The 27,520-nt window shown below is 32.0% G+C and overlaps 1 protein-coding gene across 4 annotated transcripts; it reads right to left on the bottom strand.

Moving 5' to 3' along the window:
- Positions 1 to 225: 225 nt before the first annotated feature.
- LOC106880498 (ras GTPase-activating protein-binding protein 2) lies at positions 226 to 27,117 on the bottom strand. 4 transcript variants are annotated; one of them, XM_089351151.1, is made up of 12 exons: positions 25,924 to 27,117; positions 19,040 to 19,150; positions 10,973 to 11,054; positions 10,270 to 10,371; positions 9,577 to 9,745; positions 9,397 to 9,487; positions 7,244 to 7,401; positions 4,744 to 4,918; positions 4,370 to 4,545; positions 1,983 to 2,041; positions 1,486 to 1,545; positions 226 to 1,323 (listed from the first exon to the last, which is right to left on the bottom strand). In XM_089351151.1, exons 2-12 carry the CDS (start codon positions 19,132 to 19,134, stop codon positions 1,027 to 1,029), a joined length of 1,464 nt encoding a protein of 487 aa, XP_089207277.1. In that variant the 5' UTR covers positions 19,135 to 19,150; positions 25,924 to 27,117; the 3' UTR covers positions 226 to 1,026. The 4 variants fall into 4 exon arrangements, with proteins under 4 accessions (XP_089207277.1, XP_014785958.1, XP_089207279.1 ...); XM_014930472.3 differs by having other exon boundaries at positions 27,066 to 27,117; XM_089351153.1 differs by having other exon boundaries at positions 25,937 to 26,193.
- Positions 27,118 to 27,520: the final 403 nt, after the last annotated feature.

The raw sequence follows: 27,520 nt of genomic DNA, 5'->3' as shown, positions 1-27,520 counted from the left end.
GTCTAATTATATATAAAAAGCAAATTATAAGTGTGAATAATAGTTCCTGGGTTCAAACTCCAGTAATATTCAGATGCCTGTGAAACCATACCTTATTCATCCCCAACTAAAATACAAGAAACAAGATTTTAAAATGTGATGAGCTTGCATGCCAATGCTTCCCTTTTTCCATGAACTTGTGTTTGTATAGAGCTGTGGAGTAGAATGTTGACCAACATAAGTGTATACATTTAAAAACCGCTTTTATTTTAACAGTAAGAAAATAATGCTTGGGTAATGTTAATTATTTTACACTTGTAAACTCTGACATTTATTTTTTTTTTTTGTTTTTTGTTTCCAGTTGAAAAAAAAAGTTACAACTAGCAATCGCCACTGGTGATAAGGGCATAGTATCCAACGATCCAATATTTCTACGAAGAAAATATGCAATTCTGCTAGTGATTGTTCAAGTGAAATGACAGAATTTCCTTTTCATCTCTTATAGATTGGATAAAAGAAAGAAATTGACAGATAAGTTAATTTTAACAGATGATCAGAGTAAACCAACAAGAACTGTTCTGCACACTGAAGACATTTTTGTTTTAAAAAAACCAATATGCTGATAGTTATTCAACTGGTTTTATTTGTCATCTGGGTTTTATTTAACTGGGAGTGGAAAATTTTTTTTTAAATAAAGAGTGGAGGGGGATAAAAAGAAATGTAAACCTAATATCTGTCAAGTGTGAAAAAGATTATGTAGCTTCATAAGCTTTTCTTTCTTCAGTTTAGAATAAAATGGGGTTTTCTTTTTTTTTTTCCCCCTATCTTTTAGTAAGATGCAAGTCTTGCTGAAATGTTCACATAAACTTGCATATGAAATAGGAATTATCTTGGTTTCACAAGTTGATACAAGACACATACAGCCAGTTGCTTTGACGACCATTTGGACATGCAAAACGATACAACTTCACCATATACACCTTGTAATCTATTTTTCTTTCCAGTCAGAATTGCATACTTCCATGAAGCACCAGAAACTATTTTAACTCAGCGTCGTGCACCACCACCACCACCTCCAGTTCCTGGACCACCACGTCCACCAGCACTACCAAGACCACCTAGTCGGTTGTCTTGTCTGTTTCCACCACCAGATGAAGGCCGGATGCCAGCACGGCCACCACTCATGTTGCCACCCATGATGCTACCTCGTGCAGTGCCACTTCCAAGAGCACCACGACCACCTCTTCCACTCATTGGTCTTCCACCTTCTGGACCACTTCCGCCAGCACCACGAGGTTTCTTTTCTTCCACATTCAGCCTATGCTCACCATTGTATTTGATGGGCTGTACAAAGAAAATGAGGAAAAAGAAACTCAAGCTTGGTCAAAACACATAAGTTTAAAGCTGTTAAATGTGCACACAAAATTGTTGATTGTGTGTATGTCTGTGTGCCCAGTTTCCTGGTTATATATAGATGGAAGTAAAAATAGAAAAAATTGTAATTACCTTAACACTTAAAATATGCTGTACAGGTTCTGCAGTATCAAAAACCACAAAACCGAAGTTCTGGAAAGAGAAAAAAGTAGAGGGGGGTTAAATAAAAAAAAAACAACTTAAAATCTAATTACAGTTGCCATTTAATCAATATTTATAGAAAGAGAATTTAATAATTACATAAGTTATATTTTAGTCTTCCAATAATAAAAGATGGTAGTAGTTTGATGAGGATGTGTATGTCAGTTCTCCTAAATATTTAATGTTACTATCATTGAAAAATTTAATATTAAGAGAAAAAAACTAAGTTTTATTGTATGTAAACCCCTAATATTTAAGGCTTAATAATCTAAAGTAAAAGTGATAAATTCCAGGACTGCATCACACACTAGCATTAATGCATAGATGGAATTAAACATTGATCCTTAGAAGGGCCCTTATCAAATGCAATGACCTTTCAAGCCCCTATACACCCCTTAACATAAAATAGATGCAGCAGCAGAACTTACAGGTAATTTTCCACCTCCACTCTTCGTGTTAATTCTAAGTTCAACAACACGGCCATAATCTAAAAAAGAAAAAAAAAAAACTTCAGATAAATTATTTCACTTTTTTTTTTCAAGTTTTTAAATGCATGAATGTAGAGTTGGTTCCTATTCTGTATTGCTATCTTCCTAGAAGGAGCAGAAAGTACATACCATTCTCAAACTAGTTTTTGACATAATCAACCAGTTGGTGCAGTAATTTCGGAGGGGTTTTGAATGCAGCAAGATAACAGGTTTCAAGACAAGTTGGACATCAATAGTGAAAATGATGAATTGATTTCAGAAAGAATGAGGTAAAAACTTAAATATCTATTTTCCAAAATTTCCAACACTCACTTGAGTTAAGCATTGACTTCATTTTCCCCAATTACTAGACTAAGTATGAATAAAGAAACGATAAATTTGACAAAATCAGGGCAATTTTTGTCAAGCACGAGGAGGATATACTCCAGTTTCAGAATTTACCTAGTATTTTTCAATAACTTAAAAAAAAAAAAATGAGCCCAGTCCTGCAATGATTGGTGTACAGAACAGAAATGAATGATAAGCGGTTTTCTCCCTTTATATTAGAGAGTTCCTAACTAAAGGGCAGAGCAAAGATTTTTGTAATACGTGCTTTAGGACTGGTAAACAAATGGAGTCCTGTGCATTGTCTGTAGTTTACAAACTGAAGAGTTAATTGCCTTGTTATGTGCGATAAAAGGCCAAATTTAATGATTGGGAATTTGGTTTTATAATTTTAGTCGCATTGACAAATTACATTACTTATATGGTTACCTCCTGTTTTTACAGGAATTCCTTCAACTTCAATTTGTTGTACAATTGCTATTTACTCCATCAGAATATTGTTGACTGATATGTATATGGTGATATTTAAACAAAATTTTAATAATTTCTTACTTAGAAAAGATTTTAGACAAAGTTCTATAGAATATATAGGTAAGAACCTGTTGTGCTCCCAATTCCTCATTGAAGTGGATTTATTAAACATCTAAATTTAGGAATCATTTGAAACAGAGTATTTAGATTAATAGCTTTTGACGCACATCATATACACTGAAATTTGAGATTAATTTAAACAATGTAGCAATGATATTAAAACACCATATCGAACTAGAAAATTCATCTTTTGTCTATTCACAAATGTATTCTGAAAACCAACTTTCCCAAAATGTTTTTAAATGTTTTACAAGTAAATCAACAGCCTTAACAAGGAAAGGAGAGGATACATTCTTTATCAATGTACTAAAATACAGTTAATTACCAAAGCAGAAAATAAAAAGTGAGGAACTGCAAGCACACAGAAGAAAATTAATGCAACTATGTTTAAATATTTAAAAATTACAGAAATTTAGAAAATAGTGCTCTAGCAGACTTCAGGCAGAAACTAAGAGAATTAAAAGAATATTTTTCCATATAACATAAGTGTTGTGGAGGACACAACCGTGTGAGTGAAGTGGGCTGTTCCACTACAAATAAATAGTAGACAGCCACAATGAGTGAGGCAGTTGGCGAGGTACACTGTTCATGGCCAGTCACGCAGTTCGGGTCAGTCAGGATCAACGGTGAAGTATGTCATAATACAGGACATAAGTGTTGAGCAAGACATAATAGTGGTGACAAAGGTTTCGAAAACAGACAGGATACAACAATGACCACAGAATATAAGGAAAAATTTGAAAACACCAAGGATACAAGGAAAAATTTGGAGACAAAAAAAAATTCTATGAAATAATAGACTATGACGGGGGGAAAAAAAAAAAATTCTGCTTAAGAAAGATCTCTGGAGTACTACCTGGAACACACAAAAAAATAATACAAGCCTGTTGAAGGATTTCAGTCAGGTCACTCATGTGTTTGTAGCGCTACTGGTAAGAATACAAAGCCAGTACCACCTGTGGCATACATTCGAATAGTATGGTTCGAATATGTAATACATTAGAGGTGGTGGGGGGCGATAGATGTATATCGGAGAACTATAAAATAAATTTTCTGTGATAATTGAAAAAAGATTTTGTTGAAAGAAAAAAACAATAATTGCCAAAAGTTGAATATTGGAGAACTATGTAATAATTTCTCTGTGGTATGAGAAAGGGGAAAAAAGAAAAAAAAGACACTCGCAAGTGAGAGGTGGGCCTCTCCACTACAAATAAATAGTAGACAGCCACAAGTGGGGCAGTTAGTGAGGTACGTCATTTGCAGCCAGTCATGCTGACGGTGAAGTATGCTGTTATAATACAGGATATAACAAAAAAATTTTAAAAACTTGGATATTATTGAAAATTACTCTCACAAAAGTAATTCAAGATATTACATGAAAAACCTTGAATGAGAAGGGGAGGAAAACATACTTTCAAAATAGGTTCGCAGTTCTTTCTCAGTAATGTTGTGCGGTAAGTTGCCAACAAAGAGTTGATGACTGTCAGGATATCTTGACCCTCTGCGACCACTGAGACTGTCGGAATCCCCATCATCAGTCCTACTTGCACTTGTTCTCTCTCGTTCTCGTATACGTTCTCTTGGGTTCCTATAATATTGACAATATCAATCATAATTAACACATCATGACAAATAGCAATATATTTTATTTCTACACTGGTGAACACAGAAAAGAGAAACCCAACCCCCCACTCTCTAGTGATAGCAAACAAAGTTACATTTCAATTAAAAACTAATCTGATATGAAAAAGTTCAATGCTTTAAAATATCTTCAAATTCAATTTACCGAGCCCTCTGAGGTTGTGGACCTTGATTCATATCCAATTTAACATCACTCCGTGTAGCTTGAGTTTTCCCTAAAGGCTGGGCATGACCTGCAGGCCCTGCACTAGTGGTTGATGGCTGAGATGGAGGAGCATTCTTGCTGGCCAAACTTGCCCAAGAAACTGGCTTTGGTTCCACTGAAACAAAAATTAAATCCTATAAATATACCGAAAACAATATTTTGTTGTGTCTAGGGAGAGTCATATTGTCATATTGCCTTAACAAACACACTGGTTCAATCTCCACTCATATTCTTTATATTATTTTTTTTTTAAATATATTTTTTACAAAAACGAAGCTGAAAACAATAATTTTACGAAAATTAGAGAACTTGGCCATAAATTATGTGAAATACACTTTTGTTACAGTTGATCATTCAAGTATGATCCTATATGTGGGGAAAATGTGAGTGAAGTTTAAAGTATTTTATTGAAAACCAAAACAGATTATACTAGCTATGTAATTCTGAAATAAAGATTGCAGAACTTACAATACTTAAGACTTATCTGTAATGCACATTTGAAATATGTCCACTAAATATAATATAGATTTCCAATAAAATAAGTTTTTTACATAAGCAAAAGCTCTGAAATATGACGGGAGGTGTTTGCAAACTGACCCCAGTATTTAAATGGTACTTTATCAGCCTGAGAAGGATGAAAGGCAAATTTGACCTTTGCACAGAGCCAAACAAATTCAGCAGAGCATTTTATCCAATGCTTTAGCAATTCTATTAATTCATGACCCAGATTTCCAAGAAATAAGTTAAATGAATATATGAGCAAACCAACTTAATTATCAATCTTCAGGTGTTGAAAATTAGGAATACACTCCTGTTCAGTTGATTTGATATTTTGGATAAATTGTTAATAGTAATGTCTAAGCCCCCATTAAAGTTATTTTTGCATCAGCTACCAGCATTTTCAAAAAGAAACTCTCCACACACAAACAGCAGCCTCATTTATTATCAGTTACTATTGAAATATATAGATAAGATTTTAAAATATCGATGGTTTCATAATCAATAGCAACAACTTTTAGCAAGGAGTTGAGATTCCACGATATGAAGAACATTCAAAGTTTATAGAGGGTTAAAATTGTGTGGTCCAGCAGAAATGTTACACCTGAATGTAAAATGAACCAACCAACTAGCTTTTGTTATAATAGTCAATCAAGTGGTTAAACGAAGTAAAGACAAAACAATACACTTTCTCCAACATAACACAATTGAAGAAGAAAAAGCAAAGTAACAAGACAAGAGATGGAACACTGAATGAAAACATAAAAAAAACAAAAAAGCATTATAATAAAGCAAATAAATCTTTATATTTCGAGAAAATAATGTATACCTAATAATATTATTAAACCATTATGCAAAAGGTACAGTTCTATTTCCCATTACATGAAATGGGAGAGAAAAAAAACAAACCCCTCAACAATTACTAGTTAAATCCTTTGATTTTGACCGTCACAGAAAAATATAAAATATTCAGTTATGATTTACGTAACACTATAGAGATCAAAACTATTCAGTTAAACTTTAAATCTTGATTTTACACACAAAACCAGAAAACAACTATTATTGAAGTTATAGAATGGAATACTGTAAATCTGAGAGTTAATGCAACCATTCTTGTTGCACCACCAACATTAGAGAAGAGTCGCATGATGTTAAATGGTTAGTTCAACACTACTAATCATCACGCCACCCTCTACACTTTCTCACCTCCATAAATTTTGTTTTTATTGGGTTTTTCAGCTGAAATATTCAATAACCTAGTCTACTGCTACCTTCCTGACCCCTTTACTGCCACCCACACCTCTTCCCTTCAATGACTGATTTCTCTCAGTCTTGCTACTTCTCTCCTTTCCCTCCTCACACCTGTCCATACTTGCCCTCTACAATGTTAGATATCCCTAGACTTCCTTCACAATCCATCCCATCTTCTCACTAACTCTCATCCCTCTTCATAGAATCACGGTTCATTTTCTTGTTCTCCAGTAATAGTTACTTTATACCCTTAGCCTTGTAAGTTACAAAGTAATCATTCATAGTGCTGGTGCCACACAGGACACTATAAAATGGTTGGCACTAGGAAGGGCAACCACATCAAATAAGATACTGGTGCATGACACTGTCCTCTGATCAGACCCTCTCAGGCTGTTCAGCCCTTGCCAACATGGAAGCTGAACATCTTGTTCCAAGTTATTTGGATTTTTAGCAATTGAGTTTACAAGAAATGTAACTATTTATACTACCATTAACATGCTGGTAATGAAAAATTCAGTGGCAATGTCAACCATAAAGCTAAAACCTTGTCAAGTAGAAAATAAACTTGACAGAAGGTGCAAGACAGGCCCACAAGACATCTAAATATTCAAATTACAACACAAATAATATAACAAAATTCATTATGAAGAATTTTCAATAAGTTTGTCAATTTGAGCAAGACAAAACTTACCAGGTGCCTCTGGAACAGGTTCTGGCTCTGGGGTCTTGATTTCCAGTTCTTTCTCCGGCTCTGATACTGGCTCTTCAACAACTTCTTCCTTGGGTTCTTCTTCCACCGATTTCTCAGCAGGTGAATCTGGTCCTTCATCTATATCAGCATTTCCATTACTAAAATGATGGATTTTAATTAGAAATTGAACTAGGAGAGAGGGGGGGGGGGAATTAACCACAAATTATTTCTTCACACATTTCACCTAATGACTTAATGGATCCAAATGTTCCAAATGAGAAAACTGCCTCACCAAATACCCAGCAGATTGTTTTACTGCTTTAATGCCTAATATTCTCACTTCTCAATAATTGCATTTGTCAGATTCATTTCATTCTTAACCCTTTCGTTACCATATTTCTAACCAAAATATGTGTTTCAATTAATTTCTAACATAATCATAAATTTAGTCTGGTTTCATTAAACAACTCTAACTTTTTTTATTTATCAACATATTAATGTGATTTTTGGAAGATAATTTAACGAAAGGTTCTCAACCAATTCTATACCAAAATTTTTGTCACAAAGTGACTAATTACAGGTAAATTCAACAAAATAAAAAATTATTAAAATTTTTGTTCAAGCATCACTATAGAAAATGGGTTATTAGCTAATATTCAATTGGGTATACAACAAAATATTATTATAGAAGAGTTGTGCACATTACTGGATAAATTACTGTCTCTTTTGCCTGTATAAAATTCAAATCCAGAGCAGTACCCACCCAGTATGATTCACAAATCTTCCAAACTTTGATCCCCCATTTTGTGGGCTTTCCTGGCATATACTGTCGAAAACGCACTCAGCCTTTATAGCCCACCATATCCTCATCTATAAACTGTTTTATATGTGTTCTGAACACAGTCAATGAGGGGTCTTATTTTAAATATGGGATCAAAGTCTGGTTATCCACGTACTGGTATACTGATCGTGTCTCTTACACGTAGATATTGAGTTAATTTTAAAAACCGTATCCTCGTCATTATACTTGAGACATATTCGTCTCCAATGGGTTCATCACTACTCCAGTAATTTGTTATTCTAGGTAACTTTCTAATGCCCATAATAATATTTATGGCAAAATATGCCTTAATTTCATTCAAGTTTGTGGGAAACCACAAACTATCCTTTTTTATGCCTTGTTTACATTCAGCGTAACGGTTTGTTTCCGCCGTAATCAATTCAAATAGGTACATCGGAAAAAGCAAAAAGAAATAGTCTAAAGCTTTACTCTCCTGGATAAGACTGTGACTTGGTCCAGTTTCTTAAGAAAAATCACTGAAAGAAGGAGTTTTTAAATTTTCACTCCATTCAGGTACTAATTCATTCTCTTTATCGCTATCATTGGAGCTCTCGGATTCACTGCTTTCATTTTCGGAAAATGAAACAGATTCATTATCAAATACCACTTGTTTTTTGTTTTTTTTTCGGTTACAGAGTTAGATTTATCAAGGTCTTCAACGGAAAATCCTTCGAATTCTGACTCGCTGCTTGACAGAATAAAATTCGTATCCATTTTTTTGTCAGGATTACAAATTTTGAAAACACAACAGGAACAAATTTGGAAAAAAATCTCACAAAATTCACAAAATTAAAAAAACATGTCGATCGTCGTACAAAACTATAGCTGAACCGTTTACACAAATAATCACGTGTTTTCACGAATGTACTAACGAGATTTGCTCGGATATCCTCATTTAAATATGAATAGGTGATTAGGGGCGGTTTGGTCACATGAGCCAAATTTTTTTTGGGGCGGTTTGGTAACGAAAGGGTTAATCTGCTATTAATACACAAGTATTCCACTCCTCACCACCTATATATGAAAAGAGATCTTTTCTAAAGAATTCATCCCTGGGGTTTTCTAATCACTCACCTGAAGTGTTAATGGAAATGGGAAGATTTTTCAAATTTGAAGACTATTAGGTGTAATCTCTGATTGCAAAACAGGTTTATAACAGAAAAATTTAAAGAATTAGTTAATTTGCTTCAAGAAGAATTATATATTGCTATATCTTTACAATCTTAATTTAGTAGTTAACACCATCCATGAAATACCAAGGGAGAAAGAGAATATGGGCATTCCTTACTTCAAAATGGGTGTCAATATATACCTTAAAACAGATGGCGGCTCATAATATTGTGATACCGATTCTTGTATTGGTCCTGTTTGAGTAACAGTTTCAGTGTTTTCCTGCTCAGAGCCTGGAAAAGTTAAAAAATATTTAAGATAATCAGAAATAAAATTATTTCTTAACACTTTTAGCACAACAGAAAGAAAAAAGCCAACGTACCACCACTTTCAAAATTTTCTACATCAGATTCAGAATCTGGAAATACTTCATCCTGGTAACGAAATATGTCATTATGGACATAATATTTTTTGGGTGACTGCGGCGCCAATACAAAAGTTTGCATGAAACGGCGCATTGGCTGGCCATAATTGGATAGTTCCCCTGTAACCTGAAAATTTAAATTTAAAAATTATCTCAAAATTTCGATAAATGGAAAGTTTCTCATTCATATTCAAATAAAATCCATAAATGAAGTGAGCAATGGTTTCAATTTAAAATAGCAGGGAAAGATACATGAAGGTAAGCATAAGAGAAAAGATGTGAATGTCTTGCCAATACCTTCTACCAACATCTGGAGTGATTAAAATTGCAAACGTGTTCAGGAAATATCCACAAAGTCATTGGAAAGAATCACTATTTTGGACCTACATCATGATGCAAGGATTTATTGCAGTATTTAGATTTTGAAAATTGCAGGTTAAGAGACAAGTGTAAAAACTCACAAAATTTAATAATTATCCAACAAATGTGGATAAAAATATTTAACACTCAAATAGTTGAACAAATGTAAAATAATAAGAGACATACAAAATATGAAGAAAGCATTAATTAGACTTCAAAACAAAAATGAAAATAGCATGCATAAATTCATAAAACATTTGCAAGATCCAAGTAAAATAAAGAAAAGCTTACTTGAATTAACACTGCATTTGATACCGTAAATTGACTGTCTACCTGGCGGATCTTTGTTCGACAATCACTGAAGTTCAGAGATAAAATTTTCTTATGGATGTTCTGAAAAATTTTTTTAAATAAGACACTGAGACCAATGTGAAATTAAAGATGCAAACAATTTATGTAAAACTTTAATCTAATTTGAAAGCATTTAATGTAATTTCAGTGTAATTAGTGAATACATGCACAGGTTATTTGTATATAAAAATTATCAAAATGCTCAATGCAAAATTGTGATAGAAGACTAAGAGCAAGTTCTAATTAAAACTAGTTTCAGAAAAACTTTGCATTGATGTCAACTATATTTTCAGGCTGCACGCTTTTTTACCACGAACATATGTTAGCACTTTTTTGATTTTGTATGCACATACACATTTCAGGAGAAATATTATTGGAAGAAGTAAAAATTAAGTTTTCATAATACGGATATGTAAACTGGCAGTATAATTGTGATTGAGAAGCTGATGATAAATTAGTAGGAAAAGCAAATAAGAAAACACCTTGGCACTTATACTGCCAAAAATAGTTGGACAGCCAACAACTCCATTCATAAAATAAATACTTATTTTAGAAATAATATAGAAATCTGAAGTAGGGCTTTTCTCAATTCTAAATGAACTGAACATCATTATGGTCAGCAAACTATGAAAATATCACTTACATCTTGACCCACAACAGGTTGCTGTTCTTCGCCAACTTTCTCAATACCACCATGAACAAAGCTTGAATTGTTACTGTAAAACCTATTTTGTAAAAATTAAAAACATTACTAGAAATCAACAATTTTCACAACATAAACATATTAATTTTATTTTTGTTAACATGGTTTTCATACTCAATAGCAGATCAATCTGTTTCCCAACAACAGGCATTGCTACTCTGTGGTTCAGATTCTGTAACCAAACTAGACAGATTGCTGGGCACCAAAATCAAAAATTTATCCAAATAAAAATTAAATAGTGCCAAACATTATTTCATTATACAAATGCAAATTATATTCCTCTGATAAATTTTGCTAAAAACAAAGTTTCATTTCCATTTGACCATATGCATCATACTGGAACCCACTAACACAAGTTAAAAAAGCCACCCTAATAAGTTTTATTTTACAAAATTATTTTCAAACTTAATTGAAATGAAGATAGAGATATAGTAACAAAAAGGTTTAAATAGCTGAGTTACCTGACTATTCTAGTCTTCAGCTGATAATTCTGCAATGATTATCCAGTAACTGAAATAACTTTTTTGAGCTCCTACCACTACTAATGTCATTTCTGCAAAGCCAGTTTATTCCACTTTCATGACAGTCAATTCCATGTAACGAATATTTTGATGACCATATACCTATATTTTCCATACATCCAGCACTACCACTATCAACATACACTGAAGTCTGAACTTTAGTCAATACATATTAGTCATAATAACAGAGAAATATTAATTTCAGTGTCAAAGTAGGTTGCACACAGCCTATGCACTCTACCTTTGAACAGAAAATGCAGACAAACACAGCACATCCCCAATACACCCCTGTTCAACTTGTTAATGACATGATACACATTAAACATTCCAGTCACTGAAATTTATATCAAATATAGCAAATAAATAATCACCATCATACAACAGAGCATTTTATTTCTGGGATGCAGGCCACTATCATTTTAAAACACATATGCATAAACAATATATTAGACAGATTAATTGAAAACCGAACAGTTGATGACTCAAGATTTTCAAGCTTAAAAAATATATGCTAAGTGTTAATTGTAAACACCCAAGTTAGAGTCAGCCTCAAGACTCCTTATTTCCAGTGTGTATTGTATAGAGATACCATATTTTTCTTTAACCCTGACCAAGCAGACTTTCATTATGAGCAATCTAGTCAGGACAACATCTTATTCTCAGACATAGCCCACTCAAGACCACAATATCTAGTCATCATTAATTGTTTACAAGTTTTTAATAAGCAACTCATTAAGTGATGACCTGTAATTTTAAAGATCAGTACGAGAGAGAGAGAGAGAGAGAGAGAGAGAGAAATTCTGTGCAAAGTGCAAAACCTCTCACAGATCATATGTAAGTCAATGTTTCAGTCAGGATAAGCAATGAAGTTGTTGAAAGATATTTTAGTAAATACATATTGTGCAGGCAGTGACAAAAAAGGGACTGTGGCTTCCTTAAGGAACAGATTTATTACTTCTAACTTCTGTTTGTCCCATAGAGGTTTGATTATCTATTTTAGAGACCTGCTTTAACCAGGATTTTTTTTTTTATAAGACTTTATATAAAACACAGCCTGTACACTATTTGTGATGTAAGGTAAGACATTTTTGTTTGCATGTAATATCATATTATGCCAGAATTCAAAGTACTATATTTCTCACATTAGGAAAGAATATAAAGGTTTTTACTCTTCCACTGAATACTGATTTTAATTCACATAAAGTTGGTGGTGCTTTTGTACAATAGCCCACTGAGACAGAAATATGCAGAGGTTGGTGTTCCAGATTTTTACTAGTCTCTTCCACATGACAAATTTCCTTAAGAATAGTTCTTTTCAACAACGAAAAAACATTTGCATTGCACTCAAGATTAAGGAGATGAACATTTTACAATCTATTTTTAAGACAAGCATATTTAAATTATTTTAAGCCAAATATTATAAACTCTAGATGCTTAAAAAACACGGACTATCAGACAATAAAAACATTATTTAAAATGACAGTTGCAAATCTGAAATTCAATGTGTTTCATTTATTCATCAGTTTTGTTGCAATTTTAACACCTACACCTCTCCATGTCACACTTTCATTTTGGCCTGCCTCCTCTCCACTACACAATGGTCCTTAACTTTCCTCGAATTTGAGATCCGTGCTTTTATCCTTACATTTTATATAATAGTTGTATTAAAATCCCCACCACCCTATTTCACTCGTTGCAGCTTTGCAATTTTCATAAATCATGGTTTGCTTTTACAATGTGGAATAGAAGTACTGAACATCTTGTACATTTGCATGAGAGTTTATAAATACAGTTTATAAGTACTAAGTTGTTTCATATCAATATTTAGTTTTTAAGACAAGAATTTGTTCCAAATTACCATATCACTTTTACATCTTGAGTCATTCCTTACTACACACATCACATATGTTTGAACACAAAAACCACATTTCTTTGACTATAAATTAGAGAATGATCACAAATGCTTAAATTTTAATAGGAAATAAAGTCTTCAATTACACTGTCCATTACACTTGTATTCATAATTATGTCACTGAGGAAGTCAAGTTAAGACAAATGGATAGTCTTGAAACTATTTTTGTTTAGGACTTCATATTACTGCTTCAATGTCTAATTTTTTATATACAGAAGAAATGGAACATTTGTGAACCTTTATTACAACAGTACAAGAAATGACATGAACTGAAAAAAATCAAATGATGAGCTGGTTGGTCAACAGGGTAATGCTGGCAAGATCTAGTTTGATATATGATATTGTGAATTGTTTTTTGTTTTACTATATATTAAACCTTTAGTGTTCAAACCGGCCAAAATTAATTCCCCTCTATTTGTTCAAACTGGCCAAATCCAACTGCTCTATGAAATAGCTAAAAAAATAAATAAAAAATAAAAATAAACAAATCACATTGAATTCTCATAGTCTTGAGACAATGCGAGATAAAGTCTTTCCCACCTTTATTCAAGTATAAATACTGTGAAATGGTTTAGACATGGTTTTTTTTCAGCGTTTGAAGAGAAGTCTGTACCTTAGTTTTTAATGAAATAGTGTCAGCAAGTAGCGATTCCAACTTTGAAGGTATAGAAAACTCTTGACGATATAGAAAATATAAATGAAAACAAGAGTATTTTGTCCTCAGACGAATCTGATATCAATATTAGTGAAAAATCGTCAGATGAGGAAAATTTTGAGGACGAAAGTGATGAAAATGATATTGTAAACATGGCAACATGATCAAAGATTACAACACCAATCACTATTCCTGATTTCGCTGGTCTGCAACAATTTACTTCCTGATGCTCAACCATTGGACTATCTATTTTTATTTTTACCAGAAAGTTTTTTTGAAAATGTTACAGAGGGAACAAACAAATATGCGCAACGTATAATTTCTATTCACGGAAGAAACGATCCACAATGGCAGCCAACTAATACTGCAGAAATGAGAGTGTTTTTCACAATCAATATTATGTTTGGTGTTAGAGAGCTTCCTCGACTGTGGAACTACAAGAGTCTTGATATAAGGTATGATGATCCATATATCGCAAGTATAATGTCGAAGACAAGGTATTCGAAAATATCTCACTATTTACATTTGATTCTGCTAATGTCCCCAGCAAAAACCACCCAAACTACAATCCCCTGTACAAAGTAAATCTTGTAATTGATTTACTCCTTAATACTTATTAAACTATGTATCTACCTGAGAAAAATCTGTGTAGATGAAGCCATGATAGGTTATAAAGGCAGAGTACATTTTCGGCAGTACATGCCTGCCAAACCCACTAAATAGGTGATCAAGGTATGGGAATTTTGTGAACCAGACACAGGATATTGTGTAAACTTCGATGTTTACACAGGTAAAAAAATATAATGGAAGTATACCATATGGATTGGGACATGTAATATGGTCTCTTACTGAACCATTTCACCACCAGCACCGACACCTCTGGTTGGGTTTTTTTCTTCAGTGGCTTTGGCAGAAAATCTTGTCTATGTAAGTACTTACACGTGCAGTACTGTTATGGGCAACCGTAAAGGTTTACCCCATGAAATGAAAACAAAATTTTTAAAAAGAGGGGACATTTTACAAATGTATTTTAATTAATTCAAATTAATGTACCTCATCTTGAAAAATGTAAAATTGTTGGCAGTTGACATCTGGGATAATTTTAGTAACAAATCAAACAGGTAAGATGTATTAAGAATATGAATTTTAGTGTTTATTCATAATGTTATTGTTTTTACACCTGTTAATACCTGTCCATAAAAGTCAAATTTAATCGGAAAGATCAGCTAAAATTACGTAACTATAAACCACTGGCATATAAGCACCCATTTACAAAATTTTAAATCTGTATGTAGAAAATTAAAGTTACAAGCAAATATTGTGGACACTCCACTTGAACCTGAATAAATCAAAATCCATATGAATAGATAAGCATTACATTTGACAAATTAATCTGAACACTAATGGGTTAAATTATAAAGGGTTTAAAAGCCAAATCAATTTTTTGCACCTCATTCATAACAGGTGTGACCATTCTAGTGAGAGGTCTTCCAAAAAAAAAAAAAAAAAAAAAACCTAGGTGGAATGCCAATTAGGGAACATCCACATGTCACAAAACCTGCTATAAATGCCCCAAACAATATCACAAAGAATGAAAAACTCTAATACAAAAGAGGAAGTATATGTAACAACATAAAACAACTGTTTCAGATTCATCACACACCTACCACCTAAATGCTAAAAGGAATTATTAAATTAAGTTGTTCCTGCTTGGCCAGGTCTATTACAATCTGCCAATTTAATTACATTTTGGTTTTCTAAAAGTACTGAATGGTAAAGGAATTTTAATCATGGTGTGCACAGCCTTCAACCAATGTAATTTCACTATCTTCAGTCTTTGGTTTGCAGTCCAAGGACTTAAATGAAGCTGTCTTATTTCATCAGTTGTCCACAGCCAGTGAAGTCCTTAGACACTAACTACATTTAATTCCATATATAAAATAGAAAACATCCAGTTACTATTTTATTGCCATCATTCTTTTACAAAACGAATGAGTTCAGCTTACTGATTACCCACCAAACCAGGCTTGAGCAAGCAGACAAGGTGAAAAATATTTTATTCAACTATTTTTTCAGACATATGAGCATACTTGAACATAATTCAATTTTTTTTTTTTTTTTTACAGCTACCAGGTTGTATTTTGGCCTCAACTGTGTATAGCAGGGGTTCTCAACCATTTTTTTATCTATGTACTCCTCTGATTACTATTTTAATCTGGTGGACCCTGTAGCCATTCAATGTTTAAAAACTAGTTTTATAGAAACTTCTTTCAAAAAAAAATTTTTTTCACACATTAACTTGTGTAGGTTGAACTATGTAAAATGTTAGAGAAAGAAACAGCTGTATCTTGCAATACATACATGAAAAGCAAAATTTTTTCAGATGCCCTTAAAAAAATACTGTGAATCCCTGAAAATCTTATCTGGACCCTGGTTGAGAACCACTGGTGTAAAGGCTCCTTTAGTGAAAAAGAGGCAATACTGCTTTTATAATGTTAGTATTACAAAGAGGTTATGTTAGGCTGTTTCAATTTTACTTTCATCTTTCTCATTAACTCACTATCACAAATATATATTTTTTACTTTAGATATAAAAACTGTTTTTCATGGAAAGTAATTTTTTAAAACAATTTATTTAGTGAGGTCCATTTAGATGTCATTATCAGCTTGTAAATATTTTAAGAAGCATAAATGAACATAAGTTTGGTTGTTGTGTGTGGTTAATTCATTTTGCAACTATGTGGTTTCAAGTCCAGTTCCACAGCATGGCACACCTAGAGTAAGTGTTGTGCATAGTCCTAATCCTACCATTGCCTTGAGTGAATTTAGTTGAGAGAAACTGAAATCTGTTTGTGTGTGTCTGTATGTAGATATTCTGTGACTTGTCACTGCTTGAGCAAATAGTGAGGTTTAAATTCCCTGTTGACATTATGACCAGTCATTCTATATTTAACCCTTCAGCACTTAAACTGGCCATATCCAGCCCAAATATTCTACTTGTTTTATGTTCAAACTGACCATGTCTAACTTCTCACAACTACCCAACAATGTCACTGTAAAAATAAACACATCATTGAAATCTGGAAGCTACAAGATAATGCATGATTAATTTGAAATAATGTAAATAAATATGATTATATTAGACAGTAATCTGAATGCTTAAAGATCCATAGAATAAAAATATCCCTTATTTGAAAACAGAAAATTTTGCAATGGTAACAGCATGCAGCTGTAAAATCCCACCTCAACTAAAACTTATCTATAAAAATCTTACAATCAAGTTTTCTATAGAATAAAAAGACAAAAATTCTTAACTATTCTGACATTGTATTCAATGACAAAATTTAAACTAAGGCCAACAACAAGCCTGTGTAAAGAGCATTGTTTTCAAGCAGTTTATATCAATATTTCCCTCTTGTCGAATAACATCAATATGAATATTTGTATATGAAGTTGGAACAAAGACATTCTCAAACCAAGATACTTGCACTTCAAGAAGCACCATTTGAGGTTTGTCAAAAAAACACTAGAATCTTTAAGTAATCACAACCAGCTTGCAATGCCTATATTTTGTAAACCCAAGTGGCATCACTATACATAGCACAGTCATTTGACGAATTTCAAGTTTTCTTTTGCACCAGTCAGAGGCCAACAAACCTTGGCAAGCAGTTTCAGACTTACAATATACAATTTAATTGAAAAACGTGTTGATTAAAAGTAACATATTTTTAAAATAAATTGAAACCCTATGTTTTAAAAGATCAATATGAAATACCGACTTGTTCTGTTTTCAGTCCAGTTAATTACTAAAATATTTAGTTTTTCATCCCCAAGTACTTACAGCAAAGATCAGAAAGTGAATCCTTCAAATTTGATTTGTCTTAAACTCTGCTACTGTCAAATGATAACTATTTGTCAAATTATTTCTGACTGATGATGATGATGATGATGATGATATCAATACAAAGAGAAGTTCCATTTCTAACAAGCCCATGACATATTACTTGAAGATTAGCTTTTTGTATAAGCTTTAAAAACAAACAAACAAAAAAACTGGTGTTTGAAGAATTCTTGCATAACAAGCCTTGGAGAGTACAACTCAAGGTAAGTAGGTATCTTTCTCTTTGCAATAAAAAGGTCTTCTGCACATTGAGTACACAACTCATGAAACTCGTGCAATGCTGGGTTGTAGATTTGGTTTCTTAGCAACAGTGTCAAATGTCAACCCTGATTTTTAAAAAATGCAGTGCATGATTCGGGTGTGTATCTCACAGAAGTGAGATGGCTCTGAAAAGACATTTCACTGATGAAATGAACAAATTCTTTTGAAGAAAATAGGATAAAGCAATCAAGTTTGCAGATAACAAGTGAAATGCAAAGCTGCCCTACTTGATATTTTCTTATAACTCAATGCAGTTAACAACCTTGTAACCATTACAGATTAGAATTGTGGAACAAAAAAAGACAGGTCATTATGTTTAATGTCAAAAATACTGCTTCACTACACAATGAATTAGATTCCTATTTTCCTGATATAAGTGAAGTGATTATCAAATCATTTGAATCTCTTTTAGATTTAATACCAAATTTATAAAGGATTCTGGGGCTAAAGATATTTTTTGAAACTCCCGCCCTAACACAATTCTGATATTCTAGGGTTAAGTTTAATCCCTCTATTTTGATTTTTTAAAAAACCATTGGGAATAAGTTTTTCAGCAGTGTGTCAAATCAAAAACAAATTTCATGCAAGACCATCAATTGAGAATGTGAGTATCTCTCTGAATCTGTACTTAGAATTAAGTTTCTCATCAGAAGAAACCAAGCCCAACCATATGTCACCAGCAGAATTTTTAATTTAATAGTTGAAGGATAACCATCTCAACAAAATCAAATGTAGCAAAGAATAATTTAATTTTTACCTGTGCAAAAAGTTTGGGGCTTCGTTCATAATGGTGTAATACTGCCGGACAAACTCTCGGCCAACCCACTGTGGACAGGGTTCTTCCATGACCATTTCTGTTCAGGTTAATCTTAAAAGTTTTAAAAAAAAAAAAAAAAAAAAAAAAAAAAATCAATATAAAATATACAACCAAGAGATCAAAATATGAATTTATTTAAACTTCCAGTAGTTAAAATGGCTTATTTTATTTCTTGCATCTTATAAATAATTGCTTTAAATTTTAACTCAACAATATCATTAGAAACACACAACTGGAGCAGCTGATATTTTAGATTTCTTATTCATGTATTATGAGTTTGACAGAATTGCTAACAACTGGCCTCACATACACACACACAAAATTTCATATGCAATATCTACAAGCTTAATGTAGTATCCATCTAGTCAGATTCTATCTAACCACAATAATTTCATATGCCAAGTCCATAGACTTATTGGCACAGGCATAGTTGGGAAGTTTGTTTCTTAACTACATGGTTTCAGGCTCAATCCTGCTACATGACACTGTGGGTGTCTTCAACTATATAACCCCAGGCTTTTCAAATCTTTTGACCAGATTTGGGAAACAAACTGTCAAGACACAAAAACATATGATCAGTTTCTTTTGTAACGACATCATATATTCCAAATGAATGTCACTGCTATAAATGTCCAATATTTTCCAAAAACATACCTGATCATGGGAAAATACTACTCTGCTTGGAAACAAAATGAAGGTTGGCAACAGGAAGGGCATCCAGCAGTAGAAAATTTGCCTCAATAGAGACTGACCCATGCTTGACATGGAAGGGTGGAGGACCAACAGACTAAATATAGTATCTATAGTATGGTATGGTTCTATTTCTAATCAATATAACTTGAGCACATACTATGAACAGACCAGAAACTTATTTCAGACACTGTACTTCATAGAAAATGTTACATAACAATTCACATCTTTTCAATATGGCTGTATACAGAACAGGATTCTAAAAATGATGTAATGAATCGGAAGTTTTTCAGTTTTAAAAAATATATTCAAGAAAGGGATGTACCTACAACAAAAATTTTATAAAATCATAAAGAAAGACAGGGTGCAGGATTGGCATTCAATTTTGAAAGAAGTATAAATGGATAATCAAATAGAAAGTGGACATAATTTTAAACAGAAACAAACATTCACAAAATTTAGATTTCTATAACATTGCTAGATAAGTACAAAACAGACTATAATTTATCTTCAGAAGATGGAATATTTCAGTTAACCCCCTCCTTGTTACCTTATTTCTTTTGAAACCCCATTGACTGTTCCAATTAATTTTGAAAACTGAGGATTTTAGTAAAATAAAATTTTCATTAAGCTGGTATTTGGAACATAAATTAACATGAAATTTTGATTAAGGGTTTTAATTCAGAAAACTTTAAAAACGGGAAGTTTGTATCATAGAAGGAGTGGTTATGCCAGGCAGGTTGGTGTCAAAAGGGTTACATAACTTTCTTCTAAATGTATCTGCTATACATGTAACTTTCAATTACATGTATTGCAGATACATTAATTTGCATTTGGGTAGTTGAAATACCTTTTCAGTTCAAAATATAATGGTTCTGGCAATAGTAAACCTTAATGTTTTTGACTAAATCAAGAAAATGTTAACTAAGCTCTCATCATAATATTGTGTTGCAAATACTTCACATTTCCCTTCAACATTTAACCTATTGAAGAAATCACACCCACATTTAGTTTCCTAGTAACTCTTTTGTTACTATATTTCTGTTGAAAGAGACTACCTTTGTTTCAAATTATTTTTAAAATAATGATTTTAATAAATTAACGTAAAATTTTGACAAATACTGTTTAAACTTAAAAACAAGGAGCCTGAATCAGAACAAACGCAGTCTCAGGCAAATGTTGCACCTCCCCAATAACCTTTAAAATTCAAATTTTAAAATAACTCAAAATTCTGAGATTTTTACCCTTTCACTCATCTTTTTGTACTCAATTTAAAAATAGATACCTAGATGAAATCAAATCAAGAAAAATTTCTCTAAATTTATTCATCATAATCTGAATAAAGCAAAAAAAATTTTTTTGTTGCTGATAGAAACCAGCAACTATAGGAATCAGTGCATCAAGATATTCAGTTATTTGCACACCTGGATTGAATGTTTTCAGAGTAAATTCTATTAACAGTCCCCAAAACCCAGGTTGTTATATCGAACCAGAAAGTAATTACATCTACCACCAACGTTCTACTGCTGCTAGAATAAGGTTACAATAACTTCCAAATACTATGGTTACAAAACAAAAACAAAGCCTTTAAGAAGTTTGAGCCTGCAAAGTAATAGGCTGTTCTTTAAAATGTATGCAAAAAAATATAACATTCATTGACAAGATACTAATTGGAATATTTAAGGTCCTCAGAGTAAGCAGATAGATATGTGACAAGGAAATTCCATTTATGGATAGAGGGGAGCCAGAAAAACCAAATAAGCACAAAAATTGATGGGCTGAATTTAGAATACAAGTATGTTTGTTTTTGCATACTCTTTCAAAAGTACTAATATAGAAGGCATTTTTTTTAAATTAGGAAAAAAATTAAGTGAATAGATCCATTTGGTAAATACCAGTTCAATAGAAAACTGTGTTGCATGTAGACAAATGAAAACTGCTTTGTCTAAGTTTTTCTTCAAATTAAATATTAGAAATAATTAGAAGTCAGAGCTAACATTTCAACAAATTCTACCAAAATGTTGAATTTGTTACATTAAACAAAAAACAACAGCAACAAATATAAAAACAGATCAATTCTAGAACTTAGATGATAAAAGCATCTATATCTAGAAAAAGAAACATTTGTTAAGCAACAAATTTCAAACTTTTTACATATTTTTAATTGCACTTATTCAAGTTCAAATTCCTATTTTGGTATTTCTCCATTAAACAACACAACTCTACCAGTTCAAAAAGGTACAAAATTTTCTAATGCAATATTTCCCTTGAATGCTAAAAACTAAATGAAAGAGACAAGTGGATTGAACAATATATATTAAAAAATAGAATTCAATTTGATAGGCAAAAATGTGACAGAAAAGACCAAGTAGAAAATGTGCATGACAAGGTAAGCAGACAATTTTAAACTGAAGAATATTGATTCTAAAGAGCCAAAGTTTTTAGCTTTTGTTATTGTTTTGACAATATTGAAGAAATGTGATTTCCCTATGCTGGATAGCTTTTTGGTTATATTATTTAAAGTGGCATTAGTTTACAATGAGAAACAACATTCAAGGAGTTTATGAGATATTAAGCTAATTATTGAAAAACTAGTGTTCTTTGTGTATTAGTATTATGGTCTTGGCAATAAAGAAGCTTCACCATTGAAAAAATATACTGGAGTACAGATAATAAAAATCTTAGCATTACTGGATGATAGAAGCCAAAGAAAATGATCTAAACAGGAAATTGTTTAAGATGTGTTTTACCCCTCTTCATATATTGCAATATCAAAGCTAAGATACAATTTCAAGTCAAAACAGGCCTAACTGAAAATATATAATCCTTCACAGTTATAAAATAGAGAACTAGTCAACATTATGGTTAACATAAAAATACCAAATAAACAAAAACTTAATTTGCAGCTGAAAGCTTGCACCGTAGTCTATCTTGCTAGCTGTTGAGATTGTCATTTAGTTGAAGATGAACACTAAAAAAACCACAATCCGAGTATTCCTTCTGTGACCATCCCATTTCCTTTAACAGTGTATCTTGAACTACATTATCTAATGTGTCCTATCTACCCTGTAAAGACAGATATGTGTAATGTGGGAAATTTAGCTAGTATTTTTAGCAGGTCGAGTGTTAATATACAGGTCGACTCATCGCCTAGATTTGTAGAGTCTTGTTTATATTTAGATTAATAAACAACAATATTGGAAAACTTGGCTTCAACACAAATGAGTGAGCAAATTATAATGTATCAGTTTTAACAACAATGTTTTACATTGTCGAAGCAATTCTATTTATAATATTTTATGCACTTCTACTTATAAAGAATGAAATTAAAATTACGAGACAGTATCAACTTTGCCCATTTTCACTGACTCAACCTTTGACACCTTTCATATCTGTAGATTAAACTATTTTGAAACAATCTTCAGACGGAAATTTTTTTCTCCTGCCTTAAAGCATTAACTTAGAATTTTTTAAAAAAACAATGAAATGTAAAAACGAAAGTAATTAGATTACGCTGAAATGAAAAAATTCTTATTGATAGCCACTTAGAAAGACCACACAGAGAATGGAAAAAAAATTGATGACAAATTGACTGGACATTGATGGTTTGTAATACATCCTGCATTTAACAATTAGAAAATATCAAATTTAGAAACAGTCTACTGTATGTAAGGATGGGCTGTAATCTGCTGCACTAAAATTAATATAAAACAATTTTTTCCCCTTTCAATAAGCTTTCCATTTACGTAAACTATTATTTAGTTCATGCAGTTAAGAGGCCATGAAAAAAAAATCCACTAAAATATAGATCGTGACAATGACAGAAAAATTTCCCCCATACAATAGATCTTTGTTTATGTCTAACATATGCAGAGAGAAAATATTGCTTAGAATTTATTTATTACTAAAACCCATTAAAGTTTAAAATGGTTACTATTCCCTGTGGGAATAGTAGACTAGTTTTAAAAAAAAATTCTTTTTATCATAGAGTCCGGTTATTTCAAATCTCCAGTTGACAAGAGTTTAGAACGAAGTTTCTGAGACTGTCATCAAAAATAGAGAATTACATTAAGTTTTAATCCAAATGTGAAATGGTGTCTTTCTTGCAGCAAGCCCAAAGCTCAAGGAGAACAGAAAATACAAGTACAGGTTGATACTAGTTTTATTCCCTTTCATTAGGAGAGTTTATTGAATCAGCTTATCCTTATGTTATTCCACTCATATGCCAGAACCCCCCTCCCCCAAATTAAGAAACCCCCAAGTCTACCTCAATCACAAAAACCTCATTTAGCTTCATACAGTAAAAGAAAACCAGAATGGCGACGGCTTAAATTTTACCTAGGGTTAAACAAATAAAATTGCATATACTATAATATAGCAGTTCACAAAGTGAAACATCCCTGACTCCTTAACTGGATTTCATATAGGAAGTAAATAAAATTTTACCATTATTACTCGGAAAACTTTCAGTATTAACGTTTATTTATTACCATGTCAGTTTACGATCGAATAGAAACTTGTGATATTTATATACGAAAATCCACAAAGAAACAGTATTTAAGAAATTTAATTTTTACCTTTCACCGACAAGACTGCATCATTACTTTATGCACACAATTTTTTTTACGTTTTAACAAAAACTAAACAACAAAAAACAAAAAGATCAATAAAAGCCATGTTAAAAAATGACGAATGGTATATAAAAAGTCTATTTCAATTTCGCCTCATCAAAGCACTTGCTGTTTTACGGACTGTCGATCAGATTAGCTACAAAATGAAGCACGAGGGGTGTATATATTATATATATCTGTATATACAGATTATATATCATTATTCATCTCATTGAAAACTGTACACACATTAAATACAAACTCCATCATACAAGTGAAATATATTTCAGAGTACTTATTTAAAATACTTTGATTTAAGAATTTTAGGTGATTTGGACAGGTCTAAAGGCTATTTAATTTCCACAATATATAATTATTTTCAATGTTAAAACAAATTTTACTTGACATAAAATGTTTAAATTTCAACATTTTAAAACGAATAAAGTAAAAGAAAAGAATTTTTTGAAATGTATGAAGCATTTGTAGGTATAAGTCATTTATCAGGAAATTTATGTAAAAAAAATTACAGTAAAATGAATCAAAATATTTAATAAAAATGCCAACAATATCGGAGAGTAAAAATGCCGAGGGAAGACGACGACGGCCACGTGAGGCGATTCTCAACAAAAACTTACTAAATTACACACAAAAAACCTTACATAAATTCCAAACATTTTGACTTCATTTCAAGCAAATAATATTTTCACTATCAAGATGGTGATGATAACGAGAAAAAAAGTATTATTCGCAATAATTTTACAATTTCAATGTCCTTTGATTTAAATGCAATAATTTATTCTAGTTACAGGGTCTCTATAAAGCAATTGTAAAATTTAATTTATCCAGAGTCTAGAAAAAAGCCAATAAAAAATGCTGGGTATCGCCCAATGGAGTTTGTATGGTAAATGTTAAATTACAACGGAGAATGAACGTAACAATATAACACTAATCATTGAAGCAGGGAGTTGCCGACAGGAACACAAGTGATTTTTATATTGAAAACGATAAATGGGAGAAGAAAAAAAAAAACACTAGCTTGAAATCCTCCATTTTGTCGGTAATAAAAGATGGGGAGAAGAAAATGTTTGAAAAGAAAGACGGCGACTGAATCGATCTAAATGGACAACAGAAGCTTCTAGAGAGAAGACGAAGCGACAAGAAATATTAGAGATAGAACCCCGACCGTCATTGCCGCCGCCGTCACCAACCTATTAAAATCAGAGCAAAAACGATGGAGGTGTCTACTGGAAACAACTATATATATATATATATATATATATATATATATATATATATATATATAGGAATGGTCAAGGAAGAAGAAATAATGGTAAATAGCCAAGGATAGTAAGAAGAAATCACATCAGTTTCAAACGCTACAGAAACATAAGTAAGGTTAATACATAGACAAGATTAAAGCTGACATTAGCTAATTTAGAATTTTCTTATTAAAAGGAAGGTTTCGGTAAAATAATAACAATATAGAATTAATAAAGACATTATATTGCGTCCAATAATACCAACAGCAGTAGTAAACCTTTAAAACTGCTACAATGTCCTTTATTGTCGCCACATGTTTTCAATACAGAAATTATCATAGAATTTCTTTGCCCAAACGCTTTCTAATCCAAACAGTTCACAGTGAATACGAAATATGTATTCAGCGTTAATAACTTGATACCAAAAAAATTGCAGCTTTTGTTCGCTTATTTAAACAACTGTTTTATCTTCAATACGAACAAAAGAGCGGGCACCATTTTTGGCCAACGTTTCTCCCCTTATTATGATCATCACAACTCATTAGGGTCAATTTTAATTAACAACGTTTCTTTGTTTTAAATAAAAAAAAGAAGTCAGAGTATTACAGAAAAGCTAAACTATTACAATTGGCGCTATTTCTTGTTCAAATTTCAGAGATTTTTTTTCTTTCTTCCCTCTTTTTGCTAACCAGAGTTTCTAATTAAGATTTGTTAAAATAGAGAAATATCTGAGATAGATCAAATATATTAAAAAATGGTAAACGGTGAAGTAATCTCAATAAACAATGTCAGACAAGATATAGCCACAAGTTTCTACCATGGTTAACTACTATTTTCTTACAATTTGATTCAATCGACGTTTATGGTTGTAGGTTACTGCATTTGGATATTTAATTAGACTTATAAGACATCACTATCACTCTAATACAAGAATATAGAGGACAAATTGCAGTTTGGACAACAAAAAGACATCGGTAAATAAGGAATCGGCGACGTAAAAATCGCAAACAGCGGAAAAAAGGTTAAAGCATGGCTTGTTAAATATTTCCGCCAAAGTAAAGTGGACATCAGAAACCATAGATAAGAATCTAATTCGAAGTATTCGAAACTAACGTTCAAATTATTAATTCTGACTAAATTTTAACATTTCCGAGAATATATATAATGTAACATATATTATAAATGAAAGTGTATTAGACTAATGAAACTCAGCATGTCCCCATTTCTAAAAGGATTTGGCTGCATTTCACTTCAGAATTATTACACTGAATTTAGAAATAAACTAATTAGCATCTAGCTTAGATTATCTTCTTTTAGTTTCAAGCAAACTAAACCTCAACCGAGAAATGTTCAAAGCCAAACCAGACATTTTATCAATGTAGAAAGTAATAATAATTAGTTACTTACTAAATTTTCATAAGATAACTTCCTACCCAGCACATGCAAGTCTGCGCAGTTCGGTAGAATTGGGAAAGATTTTGCGCAGGATAGACCCCCCGCTTACAACAAAATGTAAACCCCAATCATCTTATCTTCCGGAAATTATCGAATACTCTTTCGCGAAGAAGAAAATAATGAAATTAAAGTATACGACTCTCGTTTTCTTTGTCTGCTATTGAATTTTAAAATCTCACATGCCAAGGACACATTTTCTAAAATTTAATGTAAATAATCATAATGATAATTAATATTTAAATATCTAGCTTTAGCACTTCGGATATTTTCGGCTGTTATTCCGTAGCTATGAACTGTGCTCATGAGCTCGTTGTAAATGACCTTCCAAATTTAAAAGGATTTCACTTTTAAAGCAATCTTTATTTGTTTTTCACATTATTTTGACGGATAAAAAATATGATACATGT

This window comes from Octopus bimaculoides, chromosome 4 (assembly GCF_046866305.1).
Source record: "Octopus bimaculoides isolate indiv1 chromosome 4, ASM4686630v1, whole genome shotgun sequence".
NCBI lineage: Eukaryota > Metazoa > Mollusca > Cephalopoda > Octopoda > Octopodidae > Octopus > Octopus bimaculoides.
Note: the sequence above shows the minus strand (reverse complement) of the source record. Positions and strands in the feature narration are given on the sequence as shown.

Coding starts and splice junctions, on each gene's coding strand:
- LOC106880498 (XM_089351151.1), bottom strand. CDS start 19,134: ATGGTCATGGAAGAACCCTGTCCACAGTGGGTTGGCCGAGAGTTTGTC. Junction 10,372..10,972: donor AACCTGTTGTGGGTCAAGAT/GTAAGTGATATT, acceptor AAAATTTTTCAG/AACATCCATAAGAAAATTTT. Junction 1,546..1,982: donor GTGGAGGTGGAAAATTACCT/GTAAGTTCTGCT, acceptor TTCTCTTTCCAG/AACTTCGGTTTTGTGGTTTT.